This window comes from Equus przewalskii, chromosome 1 (assembly GCF_037783145.1).
Source record: "Equus przewalskii isolate Varuska chromosome 1, EquPr2, whole genome shotgun sequence".
NCBI classification, from domain to species: domain Eukaryota; kingdom Metazoa; phylum Chordata; class Mammalia; order Perissodactyla; family Equidae; genus Equus; species Equus przewalskii.
The window spans coordinates 70926567-70949253 of NC_091831.1; the positions used below are offsets into that span (position 1 = coordinate 70926567).

Here is a 22687-nt window from a genome sequence, read left to right on the forward strand (position 1 = left end):
GCAGTCAGTAAAAAGGAAAAAGAGGGAATACTACTAACAACTCTACATTCATAAACTTGACAACTTCGAAGTGAGAACCAGAAAGACCAAAAACAAACCAAAATAAAATAGATAATCTGAATAGTCATAAACCATTAAAGAAACAACTTGTAATTTAAAATAAAAAGAAATCTGTAGGCTCAGACTGTTTCACTGGAGAATTCTGCCAAACATTTAAAGAAGAATTAACATAAATTTTACACAATCTCTTCCAAAAAATAAAAGAGGAGGAAACTCATTTTCATTTCCAACTCATTTTATGAGGCCAGTATTACCCTAATACCAAAATCAAAGACAGTATCAAAACAACAATTAAAAAAATACAGACCAATAACTCTCATGAACTTAGATACAAAAATCCTCATCAAAATATCAAATCAAATCCAGCAAAGTATAAAAAAGATAATGCACCATGACCAAGTGGAATTTTTTCCACGTATGCAAGACTAGTTCAATATTTGAAAACCTATTAGTATAGTCTACCATATCAACAGACTAAAGAAGAAAAATATTAAGACCAAATCAATTGTTATAGAAAAAGCATTAGACAAAATCCAACAACTATTCATGATAACAATGCTCAGCCAACCATGAATAGAAAGGAACTTCCTCAAACTGCTAAAGACCTAAAACAACATCACACTTAAAGACTGAAGGCTTTATCCCTAAGATCAGTAACAAACAAGCATGTCTGCTCCCACATCTCTTATTCAACATAGTGCGGGAAGTTCTAGCTAGGGCAGTAGGTAAGAAAAAACATAAAGGGGATACAGATCAGAAAGAAAGAAGGAAAACTGCGGCTATTTGTAGATGATACAATTGTCTATGTAGACAATGTCAAGGAAGCTTTTAAAAAAAACCCACCTATAACCACTAAGTGAGTTCAGCAAGGTCAAAGGATCCAAGATCAACAGACAAAAATCAATTGATTTGCTACACGCTAAAGAACAAGCACATGACAATTAAAATTAAAAACACACTATCATTTATGATCCTCCCAAAAAACTTAAATACTTAGGTATAAACTTAACAAAATATGTACGGGGTCTAATCCTGAAAATTACAAAATTTAGTTATGCAAGACATTACTATAGAAAGAAATTGGGTAAAGGGTGAAGAGACTTCCCTGTACAATTTTTCCAAATTCCTGTGAATCCATAATTATTCTAAAATAAAAAGTTTTAAATATATATGAACTGAAAAAAATGGAAATAATGCAATATACAGGCAGTAATGGGTGAATACATGCTACAAATGACTATGGTTGTGTGGGAACATGCTTTGAGAGGGTACAGACTGTGTGTATGTCTACAGTTTGTATGAAAGAATAATGGGTATATGCTTGTGGGAAGGTTGACCACTGTCAGGAGAATGCCATTCAGCACTCATCCCAAGCTCTCACCACCACCCTGTATAAAGTGAGAAAATGTGATCATTCTCTAGGGATTCTAAATTACAGAATACGATGTGACTGTCTTTGTCCCCACACTAACCACTGCCAAGGCCCCTCAACTCATCCCTACAAACACCGCCTGACATCTTCTAAGTACAGAGCACCACATTTCAGTGATAATCACCTTCAACCCTAGAGAGCACCGGAAAGTTTCTAAAACACTTTAGCCTACTTTGCCTTCCTGGGGGTCTCAGTGAAGGAGGCTGTGGTTACTGACTCCATTTTATAAATGAGAAAACCAAGTCTTGGAGGAGAGAAGGATTTGAAAAAAGCAGAGTAATAATAAAAGGAGCCAACTGCGAAGAACTTTGTGCTCTGGATTCTAAGAAAAAAACCTAGGTTTGAATACATCCTCTGCCCCTTATTATGAGACATTATGCTTCTTAAAGCCTTTAAAATGTAAAAGCTATAAAATGGGGTCACACTACCTACCTCATTAGGGTGTATGGAAAGATTACAGGAGATAAAGGTATAGTGTTTGGCACATATATGCTAATTATTGTGCTTAATTTATTAAAAGACAGACAGAATCAGGATTTTTCACTGCTAACTGGGCTGCCTGCCATTCTTGTCTTTCTTCTTCCTTACTAGATCATTAATGGGATCAATTTTTGTACTGTTTCATGTTTTTAAAAAATGGTTATCTCCTGATTTCAGGTCTACTGTACTATATCTACCTATTAAATCAAGCTTGTTAACTGTGTTTTTCTTTTTCTATATCCCAAGCAGATTTTTATTGACTTGATTTTTTCTGTAAGAGGTATCTCAAAATACCCCACTATGATAGTAACTGTCAATTTCTCCTGTTCTAAAAGTTTCTGATTTATATATTTTGAACCTAGGTTGTTGAAATTAATGATTTTACACTGGATTGGTAGGGAACAAAACCTAATTACAGCGGGTTCAAGAGAACATGGGAGATTTTTGTTTAAGTATCTTTAACAGTTCCTGGAACATAGTATGCCTTCAAATAATGTTTCCTAAATAAATGAACTTCGGACGTGAGACGGAGATCCCGAGGGGCACAAAGCTATTTTAGAATATTTTTAAAGGTAAAGACGAAATTACGGCTGACATCTAAGTTCATTTCCCCCACTAGCACTTTAACAAAACGAAAACACCTTAATGGATATTCTTAAAGTAATTCTTACGCCTATGTACTAAAAAAAATAAAAACAGGATAACGTGAATGAACTATTCGCTAACAAACAACCACAAGCAGCAGCAACCGCATCACGAACCCACCCTCGACGCAGCGCCTCGTGAAGGCGGGTATCAGCGCCAGAAGAGGGCGCCGGAAGTAGGCGTGGCCCGCCCGCGGCTTTCTGGGATTTGTAGTTCTGGGCCCTAGGCGCGGGCGCGGGTCAGTATCCGGAATCCTGCGCTGCCAGGTGTCGGTTCCCACGTGGGAGGTGAGACGCGTGCGGCGCCAGCGCCTGCAGGGAGGCGTCGGACCGTGGGAGTGCCGCGGGGGAGGCGCTGGAGGCCTGGCGGGGCGGCCGTGGGAGGGCGTGCGACCTGGTGGAGTTGCAGTTCCGGGCCGCACGTGTATCCGAGCGCCGCGGCCGCTGCTGCGTCCCCCTGGCCGGGCTGCGGTCACTTGGGACGAGGCGTCCCAGAGCGCTGAACTGGCCCCGACCCCAAGGGGCGCTCCTCCCGCCTGACCGAGCTCTGGCCTTGGCCAGCCTGGGGGCTTCGTAGTTGGCCACATCGGCCTTTTCCGCGGCAGGGATTGGCTTTATTCAGGGAGGTTTTCAGTGGTTGTTAGGTGACCGAGAGGGGCTCCTGTGAGGGACCGAGGTTTCTGTCCCCAAAGCGCTGTCCTCACTAAAAGGAGGCTGCGTCTGAGCCTCTGCACTCCTAAAACGATTCAGGTCGGGGAAGGCGTCTCGGGCAGTCGAAATGCATCCGAGAAGCGACACATCTTACTGCCCTGACTAGAACTTTAGGGCAGAAACCGGAAAGCCTGAGGAAATGGACACATCTTAGAGCTGCTGGGGGCTGCAGAGTTTACTTAGCCTCGTGGGTTTGGGCGGGGTTGTGGGGGATGGGTTGGCCGGCTTGATCCAAAGCCCTACGGAGAGAGGTGAGGGAGGTGCGGCGTGGGGAGCCGAGGGCGGCCTCTGGGGAGAGGGCGTGCGATGGGCTGACAGCGGGGTTAGGAGCGGGAGCTGAGGAACTTTTTTCCCACAGCCTTGCTGGACTGGCTAGTCTGTGTCCTGCAAGGTGGACTTGATTTTCATGGCTCTTCCTCTTTCCCTAACTCTACCTTTCCAAGACTCTCTCCTTCCTGAGAGGAGGAAATGACCAAGTTCCAGGTGAGTTGGGGTTTCTTCTCCCCAGAAATGCCATCTCTCTGAGAATGGACATAGCCTTTCTTTCTTGGGACTAAAGAAGAACATCAGCATTAATTGCGTGCCTGTCTGGTGTCACGTCCTGTCTTTGTTCTGTGTGTTGTTTTTCTCTTTATTGTCAGGCTTCAGCGTGAGATACAAGTATTTCATAAATATGGGTTTAGGAGCATTAATACACGAAGAGCATATAGCTATCAGATGATGTTGCCAGAATCCACACCAGTATCTACTGACTTTAAATTCCACATCATTTTTCACTGAACCACCCTCCCTCCGTGAGCTTGGTCCTCTCCCCAGAGCACTGGGCTGTGTGCTTTTATTCAAAGGCTCCACACTGCTTCTTTGCCTGGTCCGCTCTCTCAAAGCCTGCCTTTTCCTGCCAGACATTTTTCTCTCACTAAAAAGTCATTCAAAGATATTACATGATCAGTCCAGTAGTAAGTGGCCTCAGGAAAACAAATGGAATTACACTAGTCCCCCCTTATCCGTGGGGGATACATTCTAAGACCCCCAGTGGATGCCTGAAACCTTGGATAGTACTAAACTCTATGTATACTATGATTTTTCCTATATGTACATACCTGTGATAAGGTTTAATTTATAAATTAGGCACAGGAGGAGATTAACAACATTAACTTCTCTTTGGCATATCTGAATTGCCAGCATCACTACTCTGGGGCTTTGGGGCCATTGTTAAGTAAAGTAAGGGTTACTTGAACACAAGCACTGCAATACCTCAACAGTCCATCTGGGAGAAGGCGGCTACCAAGTGACTACTGGGCAGGTAGCGGGTAGCTATGCAGTGTGGATATCCTGGACAAAGAGATGATTCATGTCCTGGGCAAGGTGGAGCAGCATGGTGAAAGATTTCATCATGCTACTCAAAATGGCATGCAATTTAAAACTTATGAACTGTTTATTTCTGGAATTTTCCATTTAATATTTTCAGACCATGGTTGACTGCAGCTAAGTGAAACCATGGAAAGCAAAACCGTGGATAATGGGGGCTACTGTATAAACTATGGTGCTTTTCTTCACGAGCAGAATATGTGTACGGGAAAAAAGTAGGCACATTAATGATAATCATTTTTGAAACATGAAAGAGTGAAAAATATAAGAAAGTTTGTTAAATAGCACAGTAGGTACCAGATCACTCCTAGAGATGCTCCTCAACCAAGCTATGCATCAGAATTATCTGTGGTGTTCTTTGAGAATTAAGGTTCCTAGGCACCACCAACCCCCAGACCTGCTAAAAGGAGAATTTTACTCCTTTTTTATCTGTTGATCTTTGTGCATCCAAAGATTTGTTGCACTTATTGTAAAGTATTTCTCTGCATACTGATGTGAGTATCACTAAGGTAGGTGAGATGAGTCATCTTTTATGCTCTGATTGCTTTGTTCCCTTTACCAACGTATCTACTTGTTTAATTGGTACATTAAACTCTTAAATTACCGAGTAGCACTTTTTTTAAAAGCAGTTTCTCATTTGTCTCCATAAAGCCATTTCTAGAAAGTCACCTCAAGATTGGCACTTAGAATCATAAAATGTTTGAAATGGAGGAGGCCAGCCAGTCCCCTCTCTGCCGTGCTGCTGGCATTTTGCAGAGCAGAGCTCTAATCCTGAGGGAGCTGAGGAGAAGCGCCGTGTGCTTTGTTGCAGAGAGCCACAGAGTCAGAAGGAAACCCCATGTTTTCCAACTCCATGCTGTTCCTTCTCCATGGCTAAACAGGTCATCACACCAGAAGTTATTTGAATAAAATGTCAGACTGGATTTTAAGGAAAAAATAGTTGGTTCTTAACAACGCCACCAGCAAGACCATCTTTTTATTATTTTATTGAGGTCATATTGGCTTATTGTATAATTTCAGGTGTACATTATTATATATCAGTTTCTGTGTAGACTGCATCATGTTCACCATGTTCATAGTCTAGTTTTTATCCTCACCATATAAATGTGCCACTGTACTTCTTTTGCCCTACCCCCAACCACCTTCCTCTCTGCTAACCACTATTCTATTCTCCTTATCCATGTATTTATCTTCCACATATGAGTGAAATCATACAGTGTGTATCTTTCTCTGTCTGGCTTATTCTCACTTAGCATAATACCTTCAAGGTCCATCCATGTTGTTGCAAATGGCACGATCTTGTCCTTTTTTATGGCTGAGTAGTATTCCATTGTGTATATATATGCCACATCCTCTTTATCCAATCATCAGTCAATGGGCGCTTGAGTTGCTTCCACGTCTTGACTATTGTGAATAATGCTGCAATGAGCACAGGGGTGCATAAGTCTCTTTGAATTATTAATTTCAAGTTCTTTGGATAAATACCCAGTAGAGGGATAGCTGGGTCATATGGTATTTCTATTTTTAATTTAATTTTTTGAGAAATCTCCATACTGTTTTCCATAGTGGCTGTACCAGTTTGCATTCCCACCAGCAGTGTATGAGGGTTCCCTTTTCTCTACATCCTCTCCAACAGTTGTTATTTTTTTGTCTGGTTAATTATATTCTGACAGGTATAAGGTAGCAAGACCATCTTTTTGGTCTTGGCAAATACAGTCCTCACATATATAGGAAGAGACCATGAGCTCTTATAAAAATCAGTTTGTTTAGAGGACAGTAGCCTGCCTCAAGGTACTGAGAGCCTGCTGTCTCTGTGCCTTAAAAAGTAATTGAGGACTTCAAGGGAGATTAGCATGAGTAAGACCCTGTGCTCTCTATATTTTCCTTCCTTCTCCTCTATCTGGTACCTGATGAAGATTATTTATGATGAAGTTGGAAATTGCTAGTATAGTGAAAAATTGAGATTCTGGCATATGTTAATAACTTTTTGAATTTAAAGAAAACCCTTCATTCCATCAACACTTGCTGAGTGTTTCCTGTGTACCAGACATTGTCCTTGAGTTTGCTGAAAGGCAGGAATCCCAATTTAACCCTTCCCTCCCTCTGTGACCTTGTGTAAGTCACTTCCCCATTATGAACCTTGGTTTTCTCATCTGTAAGATTAGAGTGTTAAGTTTGATGATCTCAAGGTTTTTACTTGTATAATTTCATTAAGTTGAATGTGAATTTATTTATCATTTCATTCTGTATCAGTTGTGCTAGTTGGTGGGGATTTAAAGATTAGTTGAGCATGGCCCCTATCCTTTGGAATCTTATAGCCAATTTGGGAGATAGATTTAATAACTATAGTAGAGGTATGTGGAAAATGCTATAAGATCTTGAAGGAGGAGGCATTTAACTTAGCCTTCTGCTTCAGAAAGGAGGTTATTGGTTGTCCTGAAACAAAGGATTCCCAAAATGGATGGGAGAAATATAAGTCAGGGCAGAAGAAATGTGTAAAGGGATATTCTGGACTAGAGCATGACCTTTGGATCACTGCAGGTAATCCTGGCTGACTACAGTTCCTGCCTGCCTCCTGCCTTCTGCATTACTGTTTCCTGAGTAAATTGTTGGAGCTAGCAGGGATGGGCTCTGGAGAGGAAGTGGAAAGCCACACGTGTATGTAGATTTGAGGAGTTTGACATTCGTTGGATGGGAACAGGAACCTACGGGTCCTGTGACCTTCCACTTTGGTCGGGCTTCAGGATGCTGAGTCCTCTTTCCCACAGTAAGCCTGAGTTCTACTTTGGGGTGACTCGTTAGCCCCACTGATACCAGGGGAGACTATTCACTATTCAGGTGCTTTCATTCCCAACTTTGTCTTGCTTTCGCAGAACCACTCCTTTCTTGCTGTTTTTCCTTTCCCTTGTCACACTGATTCCTTTCTTGTGGTCCACTGTCATGCCATTTCTCATCTTGGAATTTTCAGACTACCACAAAGTTGGTAGTCCATCCACGTATTCTTTCTGTTCTCAGCATGGAATTCTCCCCACCACTTAACCTGTGGGATCTTAATAAATGAATAACTCTGACTGTCCAATCTACTGATTGCAAGATGACAAAACTTGTATTTTGAAGACTTGATAAGGAATTGTTGTGATCTAGGTAAGAAATGAGGACCTCACCTAGGATAGGACAGTGGCAGTGGGAATAAAGAAGAGGTAACACATTGGAGGAAGATTTAGGAGAGAGAATTGACAGGATCTGAAGTGGTTTGAATACTGTTGAGGTAAGGAAGGAGTCTTAGACAATCCAGATGAGTGGGTGGAAGACAGATTAAAAATAAAAGGGAAAAAAGATAATTGATGGACTTAACTCTCAGAAGGGAGGAAAGGATTCCATGTAGAATGCATAGGGGTGGTGACCCTTGGACAGAAAGTAGTCTTTTTTCCCTGAGGTGGAGAAGAAAAAGTCTGGGTGAGAGAAGTGGCTCATCCAACCACTTGGCATTCACAGGCCCTGTTGTACTAACAAGTATATTTATGGCGGTCTAAGGCAGCGCCCTCCACTTTAACTCCTTCGTCCCACCTTGCAGGGACCTGCAGGCTTCTCTAGCCCAATCTCATCCCTCTTCCTCAGACACAGTAGAGACCTGTGACCTTGAGAGGAGAGCTTGGGAGGAAACACTTTCTCTCATTGCTGCCTTCTCCACTGGTGGCGAATAGGGTAGTTGTGTTACTCCTGGGGGCAGCCTGGTTGTGCTCTTTCCTGAGGAGGGAGTGTGTGGGATCCCTTCAGCCTCCAGCCGAAGGTGCCTGCGCTTCTGAAGGTTGCTGGGCACTCCCCTGGCCAGAGGTGAGCTGCTCTTTCGGGCTTCACCTGGCTCTCAGTCGTTTTGTGTATATTCTATCCTCTGCTTTTCAGAGTGTGGCCTGTAGACTGCTGCCAGCCCACGAACAGCTTGTTGCCAGTCTGCAAAGACACAAGGAAATTGAGAGTAAGTGTTTAAAACTTTTATGTCCATTAAATCTAATGATTTTAAAAAATTGGTGTTGATATTTTATATGTCTGGGTTTTTATTTTGTAGTAATTATTATGTTTTACAAAAGTATCAGTCTGTGACATATTAGAAATTTTTTAAAAGAAATTGGTTCTTCACCAGAGGCAATTTGAGAAGTGTTCTTCCATTGACAGAACCCTGGAGGGAACCAGACTCACTGTGAAGTTAACTAGATAAATATTTGGACTCCTTTTATTTGCCAGTCCCTGCTTGAGGCCTTGGGGATGCAGCCATAAACACACCAGACAGCCTCTCTGTTCTTAGGGAAACTGTGTCTTCATGGGGAGAGACAGACTGTAAATAAGAAAGCAAATGAGTAAATTAGAAAATGACATAAGGCATAAGTAGTACAAAGAAATTAAAACAGAGAAGTGATAGTTACTGGGTGCTACTCTGGGTTAGATGGTCAAGGAGATGCTTCTCTGAGGAGGTGGCGTTTCAGCTAAGATCTGAATGATAAGGAACCAGGCATGTGAAGATCAGAAAAAGAACATTGTGGGCAGAGGGACAGCCAGTGCAAAGGCCCTAAGTTGAGATGCATTTGACGTGGTCAAGCACCTGCAAGGTCACTGGGGCCAAGTGTGACACATAAGGGAGGAGTGACTAGGGCTGAGTTTGGAAAATTGACAGGACCCCAGTCTGTAAAGCCTTGTAGACCAAGATGAAGACTCTGGATTTTACTCGATGTCCATTGAAAAGTCTTTGGAGGGTATCACACTTGATGTAGTGTGTGTTTTAAAAGATCTCTCTGGTTGCTATGTGGAGAATTCATTGTGTTGGGGAGCAGGAGTGGTAGCAGACAAATTAGGAGGTTGGTGCAAGTAAGAGTTAATGATGGCTGGAACTCGTGACAATAATAGTGCAAGATGGAGAGAAGTGGGTAGATTCAGATGTGTTTTAGAGGTAGAGTTGATAGCACTTGGTGTTAGACAAAATGCGAGGAAGAGAGAAGAGAATCAAAATTACTTTGAGGATTTTGGCTTGAGGAATTGGGTGCGTCATGTGGCCATTTACTAAAATGAGGACGACTAGGCAAGAGCAGATGTTGACGGAGATTGTTGGGAGCAAGAGTTCTGTTGGGGCCTGTTAAGTTTTAAGTGCCTTTTAGACATGCAAGTGTAGATGTTAGGTGGAAAGTTGGAGCCTGGAGTTGATGGGAAAGGTTAGGGCTGGCGGTAAGTATTTGGCAGTCAGTGATATTTTAAGCCAAAGGGGCTAGATGGGAATACCTGAGAAGAGTATTTTATGGCTATGTGTCTATATGCTATTTTGTTTTTTCCAGGAATGTTCAACTACTTAGTTTAGAGGAAGAAAGGATATATGATTGATACGACTAGGGAAAAACTTGAGGTCAGAAGTCTGCTTTGGCTGAGAGGAGAAAAAGGAAAGGTTAAAGGATGGTGATCTTGACAAGGCAGGTGTGATGGAAGAGGAAGAGCAGAAAGAACAGGAAGATTTCTGTGTGTGTGTATGTGTATTTTTTGTGAGGAAGATTGGCCCTGAGCTAACATCTGTTGCCAATCTTCCTCTTTTTGCTTGAGGAAGATTGTTGCTGAGCTAACATCTGTGCCAATTGTCCTCTATTTTATGTGGGATGCTGCCACAGCATGGCCTGATGAGCAGCACTAGGTCCACACTAGGGATCCGAACCCGCAAACCCCAGGCCGCTGAAGTGGAGCATGTGAATTTAATAACTATGCCACTGGGCCAGCCCCAGGAAGATGTTTTTAAGGTGTAGGATATTAAGAGGTTAATCCTTCAAAGGCAGAGTGATCCAAATCGTGAAATGGGCCTGATTATGGTTATTGAGTTTGATGAAATGAGGCAGAGATCATCAACCCTAAGGAGATTAAGAAATGTGAGGTTAGAGAGTTGGGCAACTTGTTCTCAGGAGTGTTGAGGTTGTCAGGATAATAGTGGGAATGAAGGGAAAGGACAACTCAGCAATGACCATGAGATGGCAGTGGAAAGGAAAGATTCGGTAGCTGGATAGCTTGAGCTTGGGTGAGTTGTGAGCAAGAGGGGAAGGAATTGGATGGAAGTAGCAAAGTAGATGAGAAAAGAAAAATTTTCTGACAAAACTTGACTTAGATCCCTCAGATCCCTGAACTGCACACTTTTGTACCCTTCTCATCTTTTCCAGTGCTACCAACCTCTCCCTCCTTCCAGAGCATTTGTGCAGGTGGTTGTTGGTTGAGCAGGAATGCGCTTAATGTTTTAGGAACCAGAAACGGTCGAGTAACTGAGGTGTGGTGGGATTGCTGGGACCCCACTCAGAGGAAGCTCGCAGAGCTGTGGTGCTGGAGAACTCGAGCCACTTGGTCTCGTGGGCCAGAACATGAGCCTGGACACCTGCCCTTGGGAGTTTTTTTTCTTCCATTTTAAATAGTAATGGGGCTCCAGGAGTTGTGGTTCAGAAATCAGAGTTCCCTAGTTTCTCTTTGGCACAAAAGGATGTTTCTGATTGTTCTAAGCACTAAAGAACTTTGATTGGTAAGAATTGGAGAATGGTAGCTTTACTGAGTCGTCTCAGAAACCATACCTTTTCCATCCCTGATAAGCCAGGGTTTGGGACTGATTTAGCTTTCTGCACAGTCACCCACTCTCTGTGTTTCCCAGATGTGACCTCTCAGTTGGAGCAAGTTGAAACTGAAGATCATTAAATAATGGAGAATGAACTTGATGAAAAAGAATCAGTTAAGCATCGTGGCAAGCTGTGAGCCCCGGCTAACGCGTGAAAGAGGAGTCCCTTTTTAATTGTTCCTGGAGTTCTCTTTGAAGTTCTCTGGTCTCTGGAGACAGCTGAGGCCTCAGTTTCCACGAACTGACCAACATTTATCTACTCGTTTCCTCCCCATTCTGCCTTTTCAGAAGCTTGTGGTCTTCCCCATTCACACTGACCTTCTTATCTGTACTCCATCTTTCCCTCATTTTCCCCACATTGGTCTTGCACCATCTTTGCTTAGACTTCATTAAACCTCCCCTGTCCTGCAACACCTCCTCCCCACTGCTGCTTTTCTTCCACCTTCAGGGATGCATCCGTCTCCCCTTCTGAAGATACGACGGTACTTTGGAGAGACAAAACCTCATTCCCTAGCGATACATAGGGGTATAATTGATATGGTTTTTCTCAAAAACATTTTGACCGCTTGAGTCAAAGAGCCTTAAACATTTTTGATGTAATAATTCATTTTTAGGTATCTAGACTTAAGTCCAACTGAAAATTGTGTACAAAGATGAGTCATTATAGAATCATTTAAAATAGTGAAAAGTTACTCACCAAATGTATCAGAAGGGATTGGTTATACAATTTATTGTGGATCATACAAGAGAAGAATTTGTGGCCATTAAAAATATGCTGATAGGGGCCAGCCCAGTGGCATAGTGGTTAAGTTCACATGCTCCGCTTCAGCGGCCTGGAGTTCACAGTTCGCATCCCAGGCACGGACCTAGCACCACTCATCAAGCCATGCTGTGGCAGCATCCCACATAAAATAGAGGAAGGTTGGCACAGATGTTAGCTCAAGGCCAATCTCCCTCACAAAAAAAAGTAGATGCTGATAAAGAATTTTTAATTAGATGGGAAGATGCATGTCTCCCTCCCAGGTTGAACCATGTGAAACTGCCATTTTGTAGTAAAATCAGACATTCTATAAAAACGACCAAAGAGAAGGATCTTGCGATCATGGCTTTCAGGGCTTTTTCCTGCCCCAATCCACATGGTTCTCTTCCCTTAGAAACTGTGGCTCTTGAACCGTTGTTTTCAGCCAAACCTGGGGAGTGAGGGGATCAACCCAGAAGGAAGTGGTACCTGGAGGTGGGGAGAGTCCTGCGTTTCCATTTTCTTTATATAAACCTAGTGCCGGTGCTCTATCTTTGGACCAAAATTGCTCACTTGGAAGTCACTAATAAACTTTTGTGCCTTTCAGAGCGTTTCCTTTTTTAATGTCTTTCAGAGCATTTACTATTGTTAATGTTTTGCATGGTTTTGATAGTGTTTACCTTGATCTTAAAATTTTTTGACTTGTATGAAATCATAGTTTTCCTATTTCCTCCAGCCTCTCTTTTATTCCTTTTCTCTGCGTATTTCTCAGTCTTTCCTCTAACTTTGGAAATCTCAAAAGGCCCTGCTCTTTGATCACTGTATGTCAGTTTCTCACTCTTTTTCTTACTACCACCACTGCCCTCTAAGAACCAATTCTCACCACCTTGGAGGCAATAGTGCCCTGCTGAGAATGCACGCTAGATATGTATACTTGTCTGCCTCCATCCAAGAGCTATCGTACATTTAAATAGCCTTGACTATCCTTTCTATTTCAATAACCCTAATGGCTTTATTTCCTCTCCTCATATTAAACTCTGTTCCTGTGTATTTTCTTGGCTATGGGATACCTACACTTGACTATCCAGTGTCACTTCAAATTCAGTGTATTGAGAATTTTCAAAATTCCTTTCCCTTTTAACTTCTCTTCTCATATTCCCAGTTCTGGGGGAATATTAACATTCCTCTAGTCCCCTAGTTTATTTTATTTATTTATTTATTTATTTATTTAGTGAGGAAGATTGGCCCTGAGCTAACGTCTGTTGCCAATCTTCCTCTATTTGCTTGAGGAAGGTTGGCCCTGAGCTGTAATCTCTGCCAGTCTTCCTATATTTTGTCCATGGGACGCCGCCACAGCATGGCGTGATGAGCAGTCTATAGGTCCACACCCAGTATCTGAACCTACAAACCCCAGGCTGCTGAAGCGGAGTGCGAGAGCTTAACCACTATGCCACCAGGCCCACCCCTCCAGTCTCCTAGTTTAGAAATAGGCCGTTAAGTTTCTCCCTCCCCATCCTCAGTATGTGTAGTTCTCTCACCAATAATTCTTTTTTGACTTTAAGTTCTTTTAAATTTAGTAACACTCTTAAGTCCCCCAGATATCACCCTGAAATGGGTCCATTTAATGCTTGAATTATGGTAACAATCAGCTAGATTATTGACATCATTCTTCAGGCTCAAGTTGGATCTTGCAAGTAGACTTGTCTCCCTGACCTCCCATTTACCACGTCACTCTGGGTAAAAGCCTGGCATGACCTTCAGTTGCAGGTGTAGAGCCTCTCAACTCCCACCTGGCTCTCAAGGCCCTTGGTGCTTGCTCTCCCCTGTGGAGCATTGTTCTCTGCTATCCTGAGTTTACTTTCCTTCCAGCTAAGCCTGTTCTCTGGAAGTCCTCCATGCTCACTTGCTCTGGTACCTTTGATTACCGTGCTCTGGTTCCTGGTGAATTTTGTCGTTTAAGGTTTTATTCAAAGTCCATTACCTGTGTGAAAACTTTGACCATCTCTTCCACTTGACTGCTTTCTCTCAGAACTTTCAATTTATATCTCACAGTCCTAGACCTGATTACATATTCTTTTGTATGCTTTTTTTTTTTTTAACTATTGAATCTGCAAGTCTGATTTATTTTCCTTGTTTCCAGCCAGGTTTCTGGAGGGAAAGCAATGTATCTAATACTTCCAGTGCTGTGTGCACATAGTCAAGATTTAAAAATTGACTGCTGTGGAGTTTAACAGAGAAGAAATAATTTTTTACAGTCTTGCGGAAGAGACAGTAAGTACACATGATATATTACTATAAATTGATAAGTCCTATGAAGGATGAAACAGTGTGCTCTGAGAGAATGAAGGCATGGGATGGGACGAGGCTGACGTATGTGTTGTTGAAAGTTTCAGGGAAGGCCTCTGAAGTGACATGTAAACTGCGATCTAAAGGATCAGCAGGCATTAAACAGGTGACTGGTTAAGGGAGGAATATTCCAGGCAGATAGAACAGTGCAAGAGAAGACCTGAAGACCTGGAGGAAGGAGTGTGGCTAGAAGACAGGGAGCAGCTGGGATGAAGGGGTGGGCAGGGCCTGTGCACTTGTGACCTTGGAGGCCCTGGTAAGACGTGTATACGGTGCTAAGTTCTGTGCGAAGCCAGTGGAGCAACGGAGCGGTACGATCTGATCTACCCAGTGTCACTGGGACTGCTCTTTGCAGAGGGCTGAAAGTGGAGTAGGATCTGTGCTTCCACTTTCGATCTCTGCTCTAGGTTTTCCTTTTTAATTGATACAAAATTGAACATAGTTGTCTGACTTTTTTTAAAGCAACATATAAAAATCTCAAAACTTCAGACACATTGGTATAATATGAAATGACGTCATTAATAATAGTTTGTTTATCCTATTTTTTCTGTGTATTCTATATATGCATATTACAAATATATGTGTTAAAATTTATGAGATTATTCTGAATGTGTTTTTCAACTGACTATTTCATGCAGTATGTCTTAGAGATCTTTGTCATGTCGTATTAACTCCCACTAAAAGGACCTCTTTTCTCATTATGTCAGCATTTTCTTCTAATATTACACACTCATTTTTCATAATATTTTAAGTATTTTTTTAAGATTTTTTTATTTTTTTTCCTTTTTCTCCCCAAAGCCCCCCAGTACATAGCTGTATATTCTGCATTGTGGGTCCTTCTAGTTGTGGCATGTGGGACGCTGCCTCAGCGTGGTTTGATGAGCAGTGCCATGTCCGCACCCAGGATTCGAACCGACGAAACACTGGGCCACCTGCAGCAGAGCGCGCAAACTTAGCCACTTGGCCACGGGGCCAGCCCCCTATTTTAAATATTTTTTTTAAATAATATCACAAAGATTCATTACTACTTATAAAACTTACCGTTAATGGAATTCCTGCCCCGCTGACCTGCACAGACCTGTCATTTCTGCAGCCATTCCCGGGTAGCGTGCAGCCAGATGGGGAATTAGTGTCCTTGGCCATCTAATAATTTTGGCACACCGCATGATTTAACTGCTCCAAACTGCACTGTTTTTGTTTTATTGTTTTTTCCTTTTTCTATTTGCCGTTACTTTTCAACTTTGTAAACAAAGTAATGCATTCACCTAGATAAAGAAATTGTACTAAAAGGCTTATAAGCAAAACCAGTTTCCCTGCTCTGCTGCTCCTCATGTCCACAGTGTGGCTCCTCAGAGGCACTCAGTTTCAGTCCTTTCAGCTTTCCTTACTGGGTTTGTGTCCATATTTCCAAATAATACACATATGCAGCTACTTGTTTTCTTTTTTTAAAGAATAAATGCATTAGTTAAAAAAAGCATAAAAAGGTAGACAGTGTTACTTGTCAATTATACCTAAATAAAGCTGGAAAAAAATGTACAATGAGGATTTTGGACATGCTGAAGAAAGGTAGAAAATAAATTATCCGTGAGTAGCAAATAAAAGTAAGATTCCCAAATGTACTAAATGTTTTCAAATTATTAAAGTTATATTGCAAAAATAAAAACAAACAAAAAGGTGCACAGTGAGAACTTTCTTTCATGTCCCTAACTCCACTCTACCCAGGTTCTCGTCGTTTGCTGTCACAAATCGTCTGCAGTGAGTAAATCTCATGCAAATATCATTTCACAGCTGTGTCTGGAAATCTGAGGAATGCAGCCCCCTGCTGGAACGCTGAGTGCATACATTGGTGATTTTGATAGATAATTGCCAAAATGTCCTTCTTCGGGGGTGATGCCAGTTTACACTGACAAGCAGGTGTGTCTTCAGGCTTTGGGTTTTTGCCAGCGTAACAGGTGGCAAATGGCACCTCAGTATAATTCTAATCTGAATTTATTATATTATGATATACTGCTATTTTTCAATTTATCAATACTTGATATTTTCTGTTGACTTCTTTATATCATAGATGAGCATTTAGCTCTTTTACGTTACATCCCCTAACATGCTCATCCTTTCAAGAATTTATGTCAGAGTCACGCCAGTGATTAATGCTTACATTGCTTTGACTTCGTAATTCTTGTTCCTGCAGAGTCAAGTAGTATACTATGATTACTGTGCCTTTTTTTCTTTTCCTAAAGTCAATACTTGCTTTTTTAAATATGTTTTATTTGGGGAGATTTTCATTCCATACTATTTTATAAAGTTTTGGTTAATTATTATTGTTTTCTTTTATGTATCAACAATTGATTCAACTTTATTGTCTGTTTGATTGACTCCTTGGCTCACTTGTTTCTTGTATCACGTATCAGCTTTTTCTTAAAGAATTTTTAAAATTTTGCTACAGTACATTCCTGAGTAATTGTTTAAGTAATTGTTTAAATCCTTTCTTGTCTGAAAAGATGTCTATTTATTCCTCCCAGTGAAATGATTGATTGGCTGTGTATAGAATAGAATGCGAATTTCACGATCACTTTTCCTCCAAAATTAGAAGATATTGCTCAGTTATCTTCAGGTATCCAGTATTGCTGATTAGTAGTTCAGTGTCAATATTATTCTCATTTATTTGCACATAACCTAGCGTTTCTGTCTGAGTGGTTTTAGCATTTTCTGGGGTTTTTTTTGCTTGAAGTCCTGAGGTTGTACGTACAATAGACAGATGGAAAGATAAAAGTAAAAGTCCATCTTCTAGGAGATCTGTGAATATTGTGAAGATAGAATGAAGGGAAAGAAATAACAGAAAAAAAGTAATTTTAAAAAATTTTGCTACAGTACCTCTATGAATAATAAATACTATTAATTAAAATATTACTAAATAAAAATTACTAAAGACTTAACCCTTTAGCTTAACCTGTGAGCTGAGTCGCTTAAGCTTTTCAGCCTTGGTTTCCCCTTGTGTCAGATGGGTGTCTTAATAGTTTACATCAAATCGTGCCACCAGTGCCTGAGTGCTCCCATGGGCACAGCAGGTCTTAATTGTTAAGATTATCATCTTTTTCGATCTTTTTGTTAATTTAGAATAATTCTGATTATTTTTCATAACAACTTGTCCATATTTTATTATTGTGTTGTTTTTCTAGATGTGATATCCTCTCAGATTTCTCTGGACTTTTAATTATGTACCTTTTAAATTCTGTTTCCTCTGTTCACTTGAGTTTGTGCCACTCTTTATTGATGTTTCTCCGGGTTTTTTTGGTCTGCTTATATTTTTTTATTGTCTCATTTTTTTTCGAAAGTCTTATGTTCACACTGTGACACTGGAGTGTTCCTCCTCAGCTGATGCCCGACCCTCTTTGGTGCATGCATGTTCTACCCATAGGGGGCGCTTCTGCTGACTGGACTTGGGATGGATATAACAAGAATCCAGATGGTGGTGGTGTAGACCCCTTTTTTGAGGTTGCCACTTCAGGCCAGTAAGTTATCTGAGGCGTGCCCTGCTTTGATCTCCAGCTCTGGGGTGTCTCCCTTATCAGAAATCCCACTGCAGGGGTTACCTGGAGGCTTTACCCTGGGCACATGTGGAGTCCACCGCTTCTTTTTGTACCTTAATCAACACTGTCGTTGTTGCAGGCCCATCATTACCTTAACTTCTGCTTCTCTCTTCAGCCCAGCTAATACTCTGAGGAGTCTTTCTTTCTTTAGCAGATCATTTATTCTGTTCTTGAGGCTTTGTATGGGGCCACTTCTGTTAGCCACCCAATATTTGATTTTTTGTGGGAAGAAGGTGGTTGGGAGAGTGTTGGTGCTAACAGCAACAACTCATCCTGCCGTTTGAAATGCCTAACGTGAACACAAAGCTGAATTTCCAAGATAAACCTTTCTTACTTTATCATTGTTGATTCTGAGTTTGGAATTTGAATTTCCAGGACTTCCTGAGAAGACTTCTTACTCTTTCAAAGTCTTCTGTACATGATTTGAGGTGTTGCATTTTTTTCTAGTTTCTCTGTCATCATAATCCATCTACTCTTTATCATCTAGGAGTTCCTCAGCATTTTTGTTCTGCTGATGGAAACCTTTCTTTTTTCCCAAGACTATTACAGATTGCTTTTTTGTCATTTCAGTGTAATGTTCACTCTACTTGTTTTGACCAACATATATACTATTAAGCGTAAGCTCTGTATTCCTAGCACGGTTCTGACTCAGGCGTTCCAGACTCATATATCTCACTGCTTACTGAACAGTGCAAGACTCTTCCAGGAGCACCACAAATTAAACCAGACAGATTTTGAGTTGGTCATCTGTCCTCCTTTCCCACTCCAGCCTTTTCCTCTTGCTTTCCCTGTCTTCTTGTGCAGCACCTCCATCCCCCGTCACTCACACAGGGAACTTGGGAATCGTGCTTGATGCCTTCTTTCCCTTCTAGGCTTAGTTAGTCGTCACGTGATGTAGAATGTCTCTCCCATTCTTTCCATAACCACCAGCCTTATCACCCTTCTTCTGATTTGCTACAGCAGTTGTCTCTCTACCTAAAGTCTTGCCTATTTCTGATGCTATTTATAATCATGAAGTCAGTCATTCACTCCCATTTGAAATCCTTCAGTAGCCTGAAATCCCTGAGGGTTTTATCCGTAACTCCTTAATAGTACACACCAAGCCCTTTGTTCTGGCTCCTGCTTCCTCTCCAGGGCACACTCTTTACCCCTGGTACCTGTTTTATATCCTTCATAAGAAGCTGCCTACACTCTTCCTGAATGTGTCATATTTTCTCTCCACATTTCACTTTATTTTTTTCCTTACATTTTCTCCCAGAAATCTTCCCCCAGACCCCAAGGTTTGGGTCAAATGCCCCTCGTCTGTGCTTTCAGGACTGGTTGTGCATGCATCTACCATAGCACTTACGTGGTCTCATCATTATTGCTATACTTTTCTTTCTTCCCAATAGGCTCTCGCTTGTTAAGCAAAAGGATTTTTTTATTTTCTTCCTTGTATCCCTAGCACCTATTAAAGTGGATTACCAATTAAATGCAAATTTAATTAAAATAAAATGAAGTAAAGTGAAATGAAATGTTATTTGTGGCAAGGATGTGGGATTCATAGGCTTCTGCAGGGTTAGGGGAGGAATGCTTTCGTTGGCCATGCTTAAAAGCAGAGAAAAGATTTCTGTCTTGTGTAGTCAGACTTCCTCTCTTTCCAACATTAACCCAAAGGACGTGACTATGAGGATAAGACTGAACTTTTTCCTAGTTACTAAATCTTCAGGCCTTAGGCACTCCAGTTTGAAATCTTGACATCTACCCTTTGTTTGTTCTTATCACTGAATTCTTTTTGTTCCCTAGGAGACCTGAGTGAAAATTCTGTGGAGAATCTTCAAGAGAAAGGACTAAGGGATCTGTTACATGAAGAGCTTTCCTGCTGGCTAATTTTGGGAGAGAGAGCCAATGCAATAACTGGGAGTCACGATTCTATTGGGACTCTTCAAGGGGAAGTATGCAAGAGCCCTGAACTAGATCTTTCCCCATGTCAAAAGTGGGGAGAAGCTTCTTCTCATATTGCCAGAAACAAGAGCCATATGGTGACTCTTCAAAGTAATGGTTTCAAAAACATAGAAAGTGAAGAATAGTTGTCTTTGAAAGTTCCAGGCCACGTGGCCACACTGGACTCCCCAGCGATGTTCTGTAAGAATAAGGCCCAGGATCCTCAGGAAAGCAAAAGTCTGTTTGTAACTGAAGAAAGCACTGAGAGAAGAGTGACAGAGGGGAATAGTCCTCCGAGGGACCGTTGTTCAGAGAACCTTCAGATTAAGCTTGTGTCTGATGTAACAGAACTGGTCCCACCATTGTTCAGTGGTGAGGCAATCTGCCAGAATGGCCAGTTGAAAGCATCCTTGGATCCCTTCGACTGTAACCACAAAGAGGTTTGTGGTTGGAAATCACAGGTGGCCAGTCGTAGTCATCAGAGAGCTCACACAGAAGAGAAACCCTGTAACTGTTATGACTGTGGGAAAATATTGAGCTCTAGCTCAGATGGCCATCCACGTGAGAAAATCCACACTGCAGAGAAACGCTATAGATGTAGTCGGTGTGGTGAGGACTTCAGTGAGAGCTCGGCGCTGCTGCTTCATCAGAGAGACCACACAGCAGAGAAGCCCTACAAATGTGAGCAGTGCGGGAAGGGCTTCACCAGGAGCTCGAGTCTCCTCATCCATCGGGCAGTCCACACGGATGAGAAACCTTACAAGTGTGACAAGTGTGGGAAGGGCTTCACGAGGAGTTCAAGTCTGCTCATTCATCACGCAGTCCATACAGGCGAGAAACCTTATAAATGTGACAGGTGTGGGAAGGGCTTTAGTCAGAGCTCCAAACTGCACATCCACCAGCGCGTGCACACTGGCGAGAAGCCCTATGAGTGTGGTGAGTGTGGGATGAGCTTCAGTCAGCGCTCTAACCTGCACATCCATCAGCGAGTCCACACGGGAGAGAGGCCCTACAAATGTGGAGAGTGCGGGAAGGGCTTCAGTCAGAGTTCAAACCTTCACATCCACCGGTGCATACACACAGGCGAGAAGCCCTACCAGTGCTATGAGTGTGGGAAGGGCTTCAGCCAGAGCTCTGACCTCCGCATCCATCTCAGGGTCCACACTGGAGAGAAGCCCTATCACTGCGGCAAGTGTGGGAAGGGCTTCAGCCAGAGCTCCAAACTCCTCATCCACCAGAGAGTGCACACTGGAGAGAAGCCTTATGAGTGCAGCAAGTGTGGGAAGGGCTTCAGCCAGAGCTCCAACCTCCACATCCACCAGCGGGTTCACAGGAAAGAGCCCCGCTAAACCAGGTCTCAGTCTCAGTGCTCGTGTTTAAAGACGTAAATATGTTTAACATCACTCTTACCTTTGTATTCTATGAAGGAGAGAGGTAGTAAGAGTTATTCCGATATGTTCCCTCACTGAAAATCACTCGTTCATTTTGAGTATTTAAGTACCAAGCGCTTTGTTGTGCTATCCCATGAGTTCATTGTTCCGGTTCCTGAGATGCGTGGAATGAAACTGTCTGTCCTTTGCGGTTCAGCCAGTGCTATTAGAACTGCATGTCCTACCCAGCGTTTATAACTGCAAGAACTTTACATTTGTCCAAGCGGAACATGTTTCCCTTTGTTCACGATCTCTTGGAAATTGGAACTCTCGTTTCTCTTCAAGTTGTGTGCCTTGTGTTTTTCATCTTTCCTTCCAGCTCTGAGGCGCCCTGTCTAAACTACGGTTGTACAATATGTTAGTTCTAGGCTGAGGGGGTTGTTGGAGGTCCAGTGGACCTGGAAATGTGTTGTGTTTATTGCAAAAATGTACAGCAGTCTGTGGCCGTACAACAAGAAGGTGGAGAAGAGCTGCTTGTGCAGCACACCCCATACGCCACGTTACAGGGTGTTGAACCCCCTCCCCCCGCCTCCACCAACGCAGCTGCTCAGGATCACGAGTAGCTCTTGTCCCTGGGTGCAGCTAGTCCTTTAGGATTCTTCTGAATCTCACCCCCTCAGTTGACTCCCCTGCAAACTACAGCCAAGTAGGGTACGTCCACCATGTTGAAACATGTCAAATGAAGTCGAAATAGATTTAAATGTATTCAGTTCTCCTCTGAACACTTCCTTCCCTTGTTTCCTTAATTTTCTTCACCACTTATGTTCTATTCTAAGCAAAACAAAGGAGTCAAGAGAGAAAGGTTCTGATATTTCTCTCTTCTGGTTTATCCCTTGTTTTAATATTTGATGTACCCCCCAAAAATCATTTGTTTTTGCAGCATCCCCAGCCACTTTACACGTCACCATAGACATCTAACTTATATTTACAAATTATTTTTATATTTAGCTAAAAGAACTTCATATAAAAATAGCTATTTAAAAATTTTTTAACTATATTTGGAGAGTAGGTTTGGGAAGATCAGGCTTTAAATATTCACTGTATCACATATAATTCACTTGTGATGTGGGTGGGATTGCGTGTGGAGCTAGGACACCTCAAAGAGTTAGGCATTCATCCCCTAGGAGTCAATCCAAGAGGCTCGTGTAACAGGTGAGAGTAGAAAAGGGATTGCAAACATAACTGAATCAGAAGTTACTACACAATGAGCTCCTAATTGCAGCCCTGATTCTCTAAACTGGTTAGTGATCCCTCAGGCAGTGCTCAAGAGGCTGCCCAGTGATCCCTCAGGCAGTGCTCAAGAGGCTGCCCAGTGATCTAGATCCCAGTTCTTCCCCAATGACTA

The 22687-nt window shown here is 42.1% G+C and overlaps 1 protein-coding gene across 50 annotated transcripts in view; it reads left to right on the plus strand.

The window, feature by feature from the left end:
- The window catches only part of ZNF239 (zinc finger protein 239), a 33885-nt gene extending 12259 nt beyond the window's left edge, over nt 1-21626 (plus strand). Inside the window, exons 1-7 of one of the 50 annotated variants that reach the window (XM_070614082.1) lie at nt 2896-3040; nt 3771-3810; nt 8599-8671; nt 11354-11430; nt 14197-14327; nt 16125-16316; nt 19775-21626. In XM_070614082.1, the coding sequence (XP_070470183.1) occupies nt 20107-21261 (1155 nt within the window). In that variant the 5' untranslated portion in view covers nt 2896-3040; nt 3771-3810; nt 8599-8671; ... (2 more) ...; nt 16125-16316; nt 19775-20106 and the 3' untranslated portion in view covers nt 21262-21626. Of the gene's footprint in view, nt 1-2751; nt 3811-8598; nt 8672-11353; nt 11451-14196; nt 14328-16124; nt 16317-17733; nt 17912-19774 lie in introns of those variants that run through there. The other 49 variants (XM_070614104.1, XM_008506693.2, XM_070614090.1 and 46 more) reach the window with 49 other exon arrangements.
- Nucleotides 21627-22687: the final 1061 nt, after the last annotated feature.